The 11,690-nt window shown below is 33.7% G+C and overlaps 1 protein-coding gene across 1 annotated transcript in view; it reads left to right on the top strand.

The window, feature by feature from the left end:
* The first annotated feature begins 10,588 nt into the window (after positions 1-10,588).
* Positions 10,589-11,690, top strand: part of LOC127736367 (carbonic anhydrase 1-like) — a 36,032-nt gene continuing 34,930 nt past the window's right edge. The window contains exon 1 of the mRNA XM_052246875.1: positions 10,589-10,704. Coding sequence (XP_052102835.1) covers positions 10,638-10,704 — 67 coding nt within the window. The 5' untranslated portion in view covers positions 10,589-10,637. The remainder of the gene's footprint in view (positions 10,705-11,690) is intronic.

Here is an 11,690-nt window from a genome sequence, read left to right as displayed (position 1 = left end):
TATTTATTTTTACCTATTGTAATGTTGGTTATTGGACCAAAATAAAACAAATCTTTGTACGATTGACCCCAAAGCTCAGATGGCCCTAAACGCTTGAGAAGCTGAAAACAAGATAATAACAGTGTATGATCATATATTGTTTTCAGCAAGATGTCTGAGTTCAAAAATTTAATATCCAATAATGGATATGAATGACAAGGAAGTTTAAAGTACAATCATTTAAAATGGCGATTGCACCGGACAAAACAGATAATTTTGATGATTTATTGTACCATTTGTTTAGAGACCTTCACAGGACCTAATATTTACCCTGTTTTCATACATTCTGCAAGACATGCATAAACACTTATATTCTGTCGACCGTTGGGAAGGAGAATACCGAAAAAACGTTTACGTGTCCGATATGTCGACAGAATGTTTTGATGGGAGAGTCACAAGGTAATCCAGAGACCTGGGCTGAAAAATTACCAGGTCATTTTGTTGCCTCGATGATGGATAAACAAGCAATTGGAAGAAGAGAAAAACTGTGTGACTCGTGTAAGGTGAACACTAAATCGGAAAATGCACTGTCTTGGTGTCCAGTATGCGAAGAGGCGTTCTGTAAGTCGTGCGAGATGTGCCATACATCTTTTAAAATTTCTGCTAAACACCCGATAATATCACTGAAGGACATTGCAAGTAACAACGAAACGGTAAGCGTTTCTTCGTTAATATTTTGCGAAGAACATTCAGGGGAGGTAATATAGGCTTACTGCGTTGATCATTCTAAATCTTTATGTACATTATGTGCCACTTTATCGCACAGGAAATGTGATGACGTAATAACAATCAAGAAGGCAGCTTCTGGCATAAAAAAATCCCCGAAAACAATGGAGTTGTCATCGGAACTTAAAGAAACGAGCAAACAACTATTCGATTTAATACAAAACAGGAAAGGTCATTTGACCGATTTTGAAAAAGAGGTTGAAGCCATTCTAACAAAAGTTAGTACCATAAAGGATAGCATTTTTTTTCATCTAAACAAAATAGAAGAACAAATTAAGGACCAAATTATCAAATCGAAAAAGGAAGAAGTCTTAAAACTTTCTGAAAAGTCAACAGAACTTGAAAATCTTAAAAGTACGATTGACAACTGGATTACTTTATTTGATTCCTGTTTACAACATGGGTCCGAACTGCAGTGTTTACTGAAAATGGACAAAATTAGCAAAAATAAGGTAACATTTGGTGATGGATTTTCCAAAGTTATTAGCGAAACAAAGAATATTTCCATGCTTCTAGAAGCTAATGATATAGCTGAAGAATTTTCAAAAAGAGTCGCAGTGATAGGTGTTGTTTAAGTAATTGAAACCGACGCAAGTTGTCCGAAACTATCGTTAGGAAAAACAGCAAACTTTCACACGGGAAATATTAATGTAATTAAAGTTATCGAACTCACTGGAAATCATGTCTATCTAAGTGGCATTTTTATGAACAATGACCTTATCTTTACTCACTATAAGTTATCGAAAGTGTTGAAATATAGCCACAACGGAAGCTGTCTCCCAGAACTATGTTTACCAGACAAACCTTTTGATATAGTTCAATTGACTGACACGACGGCTGCTGTGTCAACAGAAAAAAAACTTTGTTTGTTGTTGATATACAGAAAATGACTCAGTGCCGTAAAATTGACATTCTTTATAAAGTTCATGGATTCTGCCATGTCAAAGGGGAATTTATTCTTGCATTTAACAATACTTTAACCTGTATTAACGCTTCCTCTGGTGCCAAAATTGAACAAAAGTTCACAAATGGGGACACTTATTACATTCAAGCAAACAGCAGAACAGATTATATCTGTACAGACGGGTCATATGTATCTAAAGTGGTAAATAATGCAAAAGTCTTTACTTACAAAAGCGATAAATTTTCAAGTCCGAGAGGTATAGATATAGACTGTGATGGAAACGTCTATATTTGTGGAAACGTTGCAAGCAATTTACACCAACTAGATAAGGATGGTATGCTGGTAAGAATTATTCCAGTCGATTGTATAGGAATTAAACGACCATGGGTTATACGTTTCAAGAAAAACAGCAACCAGTTCCTTATCACATGCTATGAAACAGGGAAAGTGGTTGTATGCGAAATCGGTTGAACCTTGCAGTTTTAACTTTATCAGGAAAGGTGATAATTTTAACACATGTGGTTTATTGTGGGAAATACAAATGTAGTATGAACTAGTACGTAGGTAGAATAGGAATTTGTGGAAAGTTATTCAAACTACTTTTTTGTAATTGGATGTATTAATAATAATATAAACTGGATATATTTATTCCGCTTTGAGTTGTATAGGAACAGTTTTAGATTATGCAAAAAGAGTGGCTGATTGAATTTCCGTGCAGGAGGTATACAAGAATGTGATATCATGTCGTTTAATTCAGTTTTGCCTTCATGTGAATAGAAGAAAATGTTGGGTTACATACCAATGAGACTATAATACAAAAAATGTCTACTGTAAATTCATTTTGTAATGCTTCAATTAAGTTTGCCAATTTGCCACCAGTTTGAAGGTCAATAACACCTGACTAATCTGGTGATTCATTTTCTTAAGATTTTGTTGTGTTTTCGCATATTGGGAAACTTTGTAAAGAAATTGATACTACACATAAGATGTGTATCCTAACATTGTTTATTATGAGATTGGTTTCCCATTTCATGATCTTCTTATCCTTTCTCCAAAATTTTTGTATATATATCAATACAATTTTTTTTCGTTTGATAGTAAATCTTATGACCTCGTATTTGAGTCATTTCCCTTTCTTTAGTCGATATAATGAAAATAACACTTCATTGATTTCATGTGTCCGCAGCGCTCTTCTGGATTTACTTTCATTAGGAACGCTCAAATCATTTGAATGCCCAATATTTAGAAGACCTAGATACGTGAAGAGCTAGTTGAGCAAAGGGACCTCAAATAACCAAATTCATCAAAGGTCATTTTTGCCCGAGGGAATTGGAACTAATAGTTAAAATCGTATAGTTCTGATACACTGACTACTGAGTTGATGATGCCCTATCGGACTAGCAGATCACTTATAGTGGTACGATCTAGTGCTGGAAAATGAAACTAACACTATTTCAATTTTGTACATCCGATACATTCTGGATTTACTTTTATCAGGAATGCTCAAACCCAAACATTCGAAAGCCCCGGATGTATAAGGCTCTTACACGTGAAGAGATATATGATCAAAAGGGACATACAAATAGAAAATTAATCTAAGGCCAACTTTGTTTGGAGGTTAGAGTCTTTGTTTTTCAATAATTTAAAATTTCCAGCGCATAATTTAGAACCGCTAAAAAAGAAATAATTTGAAAGCCAAAGATGTATATGAGACTGAAACACGTGAAGAGCTGTATAACCACAAAGGACCTAAATCCTAGCTAAATTCATTTAAGGTCAACTTTGCTTGGGAAAGTTGGAGTCTTTGTTTTTCAATAAGTTTCAAATTTTCAGCGAAGAAATTAGAAACGGTCAATCCCAAACATTTGATATCCACAGATGCATGAGACCGACACCCACGAAGAGCTATATGATCAAAAAGAAATTATAACATAGCAAAATTCATCAAAGGTAAACTTTGCCTGCCGAAGTTGAAGTTTGTGTTTTGCAATAATTTCTAAATTTTTAATTCAACAGAGAATTACGAAAAGTTGTTTAAAATCACGTCAGTTCCAAAGCTCTGACTACTGATTTTATGATACCATCTGGTACTAACAGTTCACCAAAGTGGTATCGACCCCGTCATAATGAATGAAAATAACACTTTATTAATGTCGTGAGTCCGAAGCGTTTTTTTATGGATTCACCCTCGTGAGTGGTATGCCAGTGTAAATCATAAAGACATGAGGTAAATATGATATGATGATATTTGTCCATTTGCTGCAAAATGAAACATAGGTCAAGGATCAACGACATGTTCTATATCGCACTAGAATCATCTCATTTCACCATAACAAGACATGTCAAGAAAAGGTTCCAGCTATATTGCTAGTTGCAAAATGATGCAACGTCGAAGTGGTATGGCTATATTTTATAGGACACTTCTGCCTAAAACTATTTTAAATGAACTGTATCATATTATTGACCTAAAAATAATGACTTGATAATATACAAATTGGGTCTTTTGATTTGAGATCCATTGTCTATAACTTGAAATTGAATTCTACGTCACAAGACAAATTGACTATAACGTTGATTTTGAACTTTTGTTATCTCTAGTTCTCTGAAAATTGTTAGTGATTGACAAAGAATAAAATGGTGCAGAATTTTTGAGGCGTAAATTGGAGATAAAGACCACTAGAGTAAAAATAATACAAGACCTTTTTATAGATTTTGGACGATTAATAAGATTATTACTGTGTAGTGTATACTGGAATGAAAATGTCTAAAAGCCTGCAACTTTCTATAAATCAGATCACATCAACTTTTCTAACTAACATTTAAACAACAACTCACGGCTGCCATAACATGCGTGATTATCTGGTATGCTTAAGATGTACTAAATTATGGATATGTTTTACTAACCATCCAAGTTAGGATTTACACGTTATTGGTCTTGCGTTTTGCATAAATATAAAAATAACAGTCTACCGTTTTAATGGACTTCTTTTATTCAACGTTTGTTTTATTTTTTGGCTAAAACTTTTTAATTTGTTCCTTTGAATTTTCATACAAGTCTGTACAAAATATATTATACTTAAATAAATAAATAAATGATGTTGGAAACTTAATATGTACGTGTTCATGTATCTATGATGAGTATAGAAGATCATTTAACATTAAAATGACCGGATGAAATATACACCATCGATTGTGTATCGGTTTTTAAAGTTTATTGATTTGTTTCATTAAAACAAATGGCCAACGTAGATACAAGTACCTTGACTTAGGGAGGGATAACTCGTACTTTGTAAAAATCACACTGATTCAAACAAAAAATGCTTGATTTCTTGATTGACAATATATTTGCTACTTTTGGAGAACGTGTTTTACAACAAACAATCGGCATTCCCATGAAAACCAACTGTGCTCCTCTTCTTGCCGACTTGTTCCTTTATTCACATGAGGCTGACTTCATACATGAGCTTCTAACGAAGAATGAAAAGAAGCTAGCATTATCCTTCACCTTCACGTTCCGTTATGTAGATGATGTCCTCTCACCAAATAAATCAAAGTTTGGTGATTACGTTGAATGCATCTATCCCATCGAACTTGAAATAAAGAATACAACAGATTCAGTTAAGTTTACCTCATAGCTTGAGATACATCAAGAAATAGCCAATAAAGGTCGCTGTGGGAACCAAACGTTACGATAAAAGAAAAGATTTCAGATTCCCAATTATGAAATTTTCATTTCTATGTAGCAAAATTCTACCAGCAACTGCATATGGATTATATATCACCCACCCAGTTGATATAATATTTCAGAGCTTGCATTTCCTTTCATGATTTTCTTGATGAAGGGTTGCTGCTTACAAGAAAGCTATTAAACCAAGAGTTCTAAGTGATGAAGTTGCAATCTTCCCTTCGAAAATTTTACGGACGTCATCATGAGTTGGTTGACCGATATGGAATATCTGTTTTACAGATAACGACGGATATGTTCCAATTGTTGTAACCACAATTCCATCCTCTTTTCATCTGTGACCTCCGAATTTGACTTATCACCGGGTTTGTACTTACACGACGGGTGCCACATGTGGAGCAGGATCTGCTAACCCTTCCGCAGCACCACAGATCATCCCAAGTTTTTGGTGGGGTTTGTTTTTAGTGTTATATGTTATCTTTCATGTACAGGTGTTTGTCTTTCCGTCGTTTTTCGTTATTTACCATCGACTTAAGGGTTTGAATATTCCTTTGATATCTTTAGTTTTTCTTTTGATGCTATTCAAGTTGTTCATGAAAATGAATAAATACGAATCCGCATCCGGTCGAAATTGGGACATTACTTCTTCTAGGTAAAGTGCCGATCCCTTGCAACAACCCATCCAATGGTCCATAGGGGCTGTTGCAAGGCAAGCATTCTATCCAGAGGCCCGAAGAGTTCGTTTGAACTTAACATTATTAGCCACTAGTGTAGTAATTGTTTGCCAATTTGAAAACAATGCGGTCCTAGCAAGTATAAAAGTTTGTATCTTATTTTGCTTGTTGCCGTGTAATTTACACCTTTGATGTTTGACATAGTTTCTCCAAGTGATTTTTGTCTTGCCTTGAGGGAGTATGCTGCTTTCGACGGCGTTGGCGTTGGATTTTAAAAACTTTTACATTGTTTACAAGTAAAAGTTTGTGTTTAAGTAAGTGTAATGGGAACAACTTATGAGATGTCAACGGTATTCGGTATACAGTTTCACAAGCATGATAATTTCTCTTTCCATGGTTCATTGACTTTAAATGTTTTGCATAGTTTACATGTTTAAATACTGCCATTTTGGTTTTAAATATTTGCATTATACTATCAAAATTACAAAAAGGCGAGAGATATCTCTGTGTCAACAGTTTATGTTACTCTATTGATGTGATTCGCCCCCTCCCTCTCCCCCTCCCCCCCACAGTTACCAAAGTACGTTGACCCGATATCAATTTATGCTTAGTATAACTTTAACATCTTTTTTCCATTTTGATAAGAATGTGATGAAGAGTTACTAAAATGAATAAATGGACTTAGTACAGATTTTATGTACTTTCAGTTTCTTGTAACCAGATATGCAGTAGTAATAACCTTAACAGTACCAATTGTATTTATTTCGACAATCAATGTTTCTTACGTGATGCTCGAGGCCTAAATATTTAAAGTCCAAGGCGTAATACAAATAATGTACTATATTATTACCATACAAGTAAAAAAATTAGTTTGAGATTAGTGCCACACTAAGTCTTATAAAAACTTGAAAAATGTTTTCTGCTTTAAATTCGATCAGAATAATTGCAAAATGCAATTGCAGTCTCATTTAATTTTTAAACGATACCCTTGATACGTTTTCAGGTAAATTAGTAAAAGTATTTGGGAGGGGGAGAGTGTGGCGGGGCATTTATAAAAAAGGGCAACCTGATTGCACTGTAAAATAATTCATTTTTATCAGATCATTGTTGAGTGATAATTTTTTTAAATAATCATGAACTAAAACACTGAACATACGTTGTACATCGTGCAAAGAAGAAAAAAGAACGATAACCGCAAATGGACAAAGTAAACTACTATAAAAACATATATTATTACACTGCTATTTTTAGCATGAAAGAGTTTTCCGGAAAATCATTAAAAAGTTGCATAAACTGTCCAACATCCTGCTTATTTAAATTTGTTTCAATTTTGCAGATGAAAAAGGTTGTTTGTTCTTTATTTCACCTTCGGGAGATATAACTTTCAACGTTAACTCGATTGTTAAGTTTGATATTCTTCTTTGTTTCACTTTCGGGAGATATAACACTCAACGTTAACTCGATTGTTAAGTTTGATATTCTTCTTTGTTTCACTTTCGGGAGATATAACACTCAACGTTAACTCGATTGTTAAGTTTGATATTCTTCTTTGTTTCACTTTCGGGAGATATAACACTCAACGTTAACTCGATTGTTCAGTTTGATACCGTTTTGATGGACGAACTTTATGGTGAATATTTTTAGTCCGGTGACCTGCTTCCCTAATATACATGTTGTTCTGGACAATAATGACGTATGGTAGCAAAGTTGCATATACAGAACATCGAGTAGAGAACGCATTCAAATCTAGTTTAAGTATCGTACTGGCACATAGTCAGCGTGATTCAGTTACTCCGGGTATGTAAAGTAAAGAATTATGAACATGTCTAGATACAAACTTGTTCCAAAAATAGTGAAAATGTCTTTGACGACATTTTTGCAGAATGTTCGGTCATAGGATTCTTAGTCTACAAGCAATAAAATACATTAAAAGTTTTTGCGATTCAACATTTGAGAAAAAGCCTATTCCCCAGTTGTTCTAACCAATTATGACTTTGTCACTTGTGTTGACTTTTTGACTTAAATGCCTTGTTGCATAAACGTTAACTTGGCTTAAAACGTTAAATTGGCTTAAAACGTTTGCAGAGTTCATTGTTCCTTAATTTTAATGTGTTTATGTTTATCAGAACACCTAGAGACACATGTAAAGTCAATTCAAGATATATACATTAATTAATTATTACTAGCTTAACGTCCAGTGGTAATTATTTCTTGCATATTTAGGACGTGAGCAAATTAGTTGGTTATTTAATAGGTAAGTTCTAAAAGGTGAGACAACCAGTAAGAAGGGCTATGCATCTAAGGTAGGAATCTAATAAGAATAGAATACTCTTTCTGAGGCAAATGGGTCTGTTAAAGTTTTAATCTTAGATTTATATTTCAACTTGCAGAAAAGAAAGGTTAAATATGTATATACTTTAACTCAGAATAAGACCAAAAATAGCCTTTGAAAAATTTTCATAAGGAATCGAAAATACATAATGTTTGAAAAAGTAAAATATTGAAATTCTAAAAATGTCTAAGAGGATTGTCGTACCCACAATCCCGTCCTCTTTTTCTCGAATGTGACTAACCGAATTAGACTGATCACAGGTTTAATAATTACGTGAGAAACATGACGGGTGCCTCATGTGCAGCAGGATCTGCTTAGCCTTCCGAAACACCTGGGTCCACCCCCGGTGTTTGGTTGGGTTCGTGTTGCTCAGTCTGCAGTGTTCTATATTGTGAGTTGTCTACTGTTGTATATCTTTTGGTCGTTTTTCATTTTTTATTGCATGGCATTGTCAGTTTGTTTTCGACTTTGTTTGAATATCCTTTAGTATCTTTTGCCTCTCTTTTATATTACATTATTTAATTAAATTGAAAGTGTATAATATGATTAACGACGATGGTCATGATAAGTTTATATTATTCAAGGCTAAGTAATATTGGACGATTTTGTTCTCCGTAGTTGATCACATGTTCAACGCTAATTCTAGCCCAGTACATGTAGAATAATTGCCCAACAATAACGGACTAAGATAACTTACAGAACAAGAAGCGAAAAATTCCAACTACATGCATGTTCTGTAATGAGATAATGGACGTTCTCGTTTTAGATTAAACTATACTGACGTATTCTTTGAAGCTATATGACTGCATTGTATACGATTTAAATCAAGTATAAAGGTAACAATGGTATAGATTGTCTAATAGGTGTTGTAATGCAAGTAATATCAATTAAACTCTCATGTTCATGATATGTTATGCAACTTTACTTCAAGGAAAATGATAAACATTTATTTAACCCCGTATAAACGAAAAGTATCTTTGACATAAGCAGGATACAAAATAACATGCATGAAACTATTTTTCACAATCTAATCCTTCCGTATTTCTGATTAATGTTGACATTGTTAAATCCGCATACTTGATAAATGTTGAATTTAAAAGACTGTAATTATTTATGGTACTGTTCTTACTGATGTCACAAATTAAACATGATTTTGAATCTTAAAATGAAGAATCCATTGCATTCTTATTAATCATAGTCATTTAAAATTATTTGAAATAAAATGTAGAAATAACGATAATAATTGTATGTCCATTTTAATCTGAAGGCCAAAACAAACGACAAAATGACAGTTTGTTACTGTTGTCAACTGTTTTGGGTCTGTACACATAAATACGTATTTATCCCATTAAGGATAAGATACAGTAGCAGGTGTCTTTTTTGGGGATACGAAACGGTAGCAGATGCCTTATTAGTGCATACACTAGCTAGGTAGCATGTGTCTCATTAGTGCATACGCTAGGTAGTATGTGTCTCATTAGTGCATACGCTAGGTAGCATGTGTCTCATTAGTGCCTCAGCTAGGTATCAGGTGTCTCATTAGTGCAAATGCTAGGTAGCAGGTGTCTCATTAATGCATACGCTAGGTAGGAGGTGTCTCATTAGTGCATACGCTAGGTAGCAGGTGTCTCATTAGTGCATACGATATGCAGCAGGCGTCTCATTAGTTCATACGCTAGGTAGCATGTGTCTCATTAGCGCATACGATACGAAGCCGGTGTCTCATTAGTGCATACGCTAGGTGCCTTATGGCAAACAATACGGTAGCAGGTGCCTTATTAGAGCATGCGATACAGTAGAAGCTGTTTTATTATGGCATACGATACGGTAGCAGTTGCCTTGATAGGGCATGCGATACAGCATCAGGTGCCTTTTAAGGGTGTACGATATACTAGCACGCGCAGACAATAACGCATTCTGGATATAAGTCTTTTAAGGCTGAGCATCGCCGATTTGCAGTGTTTATTTCTTTCTTATTCAATTATTTGTTTTATTACACGATAAGAGTACTTATTACATACATCAAATTTAAACAAAGCATATGCGCACTTATTGTTTGTCTCTCGACAAGTGCAAAAAAGTTTTGACGAACTACTTTAATTTACGTTTGAAACATTTACAACTTGCAACAAAACAGTTAATCATAAGTACACACGAACTTAACCCTCTTGACAATACTAATTAAAATATTGCAGAATGTTGTCACGCTAGTCCGTCTTACATAACAAGGTAACAAAGTATAAAAGAAAAATTTTAAGAATTGAGCATTTATTCAAAATGGAACTTTCAACATTTGCTTCGTGCATTATTGTTCTAGTTGGATCAAATTTTGCCAGTGGTGCAGGTAATTTATATGCCAATATTTTAAAATTAAAATTTGATTATAATTGATTTATCATTATTTGGAAATGTATTTAAAATTCTTTAAAAAGTTGTATAGTAAAAAAGTTACGAAACCCTATTATCATGATTATGGTGTATTCGGACGTTTATCAGTGTCAAACATAGTTACGTTCGTTCGGAACTTTTCTGAATATACCTTCATTAAGTACGCCCACTGCATGTTACTTTGAGATGAACATCAGTAATAAATCGTTCGTTCATTTTTTTGGAATTCGACAATTTAAGTAATACAGTGTATCCTGTGTTTCATTTCAGGACTTCAGGTCAATTTCTCCTTTTAATAAAAATTTCTTCCGGACATTCTTTAAGTAGTGATTTAAAATAATGGACATTTAGAGAATCCCATATTCGAGTCTTTTTTGGTACACGGATTCTGACTCATAAGATTAGACAAAGCCATTTCAGATCAGTTTTCCATGAGAAAGGTGGAAAAATAATTTGATATAACTGACTGGAGTTTTTTTACTATATTTATTTTCCCTTTTCAAACCATGTCCAGTGTCAAAACGTCGACTACTCTTAAAAAGAGAAAATTTATTGTAAGCGGCAATATTTAGACCAAAATATATCTAATTGATTAGTAGTGAAAGGGAACCTTTTTGAAATCTCTTTTTTTAGGGAATATCGTAACAGGTAAAAAAATGTCCAATTTCACACAAACAAACAAAATAAAAAAAACCAGATCAATCTTAAAATCTGTAAAAACTTATTGTTTTTTCAAATATAACGCTAATTACTTATCAACACATAAGTATATAAGTGTATTTTTTTCTTGGCTATACTAGTTCACACGGTAACTTGGGTTCTTATATATCATTGGCATTCAAATATTCGGCTTTGAGCGTACCTGATGAATGTAAATTCAGAAAAGCGCTTCGGACGCATGAAAGTAATAAAGTGTTTCAATTTTTTTGAAGGAATTTTTAA

The sequence above is a fragment of the Mytilus californianus genome, unplaced genomic scaffold, assembly GCF_021869535.1.
Source record: "Mytilus californianus isolate M0D057914Y unplaced genomic scaffold, xbMytCali1.0.p SCAF_30, whole genome shotgun sequence".
Lineage (NCBI taxonomy): Eukaryota > Metazoa > Mollusca > Bivalvia > Mytilida > Mytilidae > Mytilus > Mytilus californianus.
The sequence above is the reverse complement of the archived record's forward strand: the minus strand, read 5'-3'. Positions and strand labels throughout refer to the sequence as shown.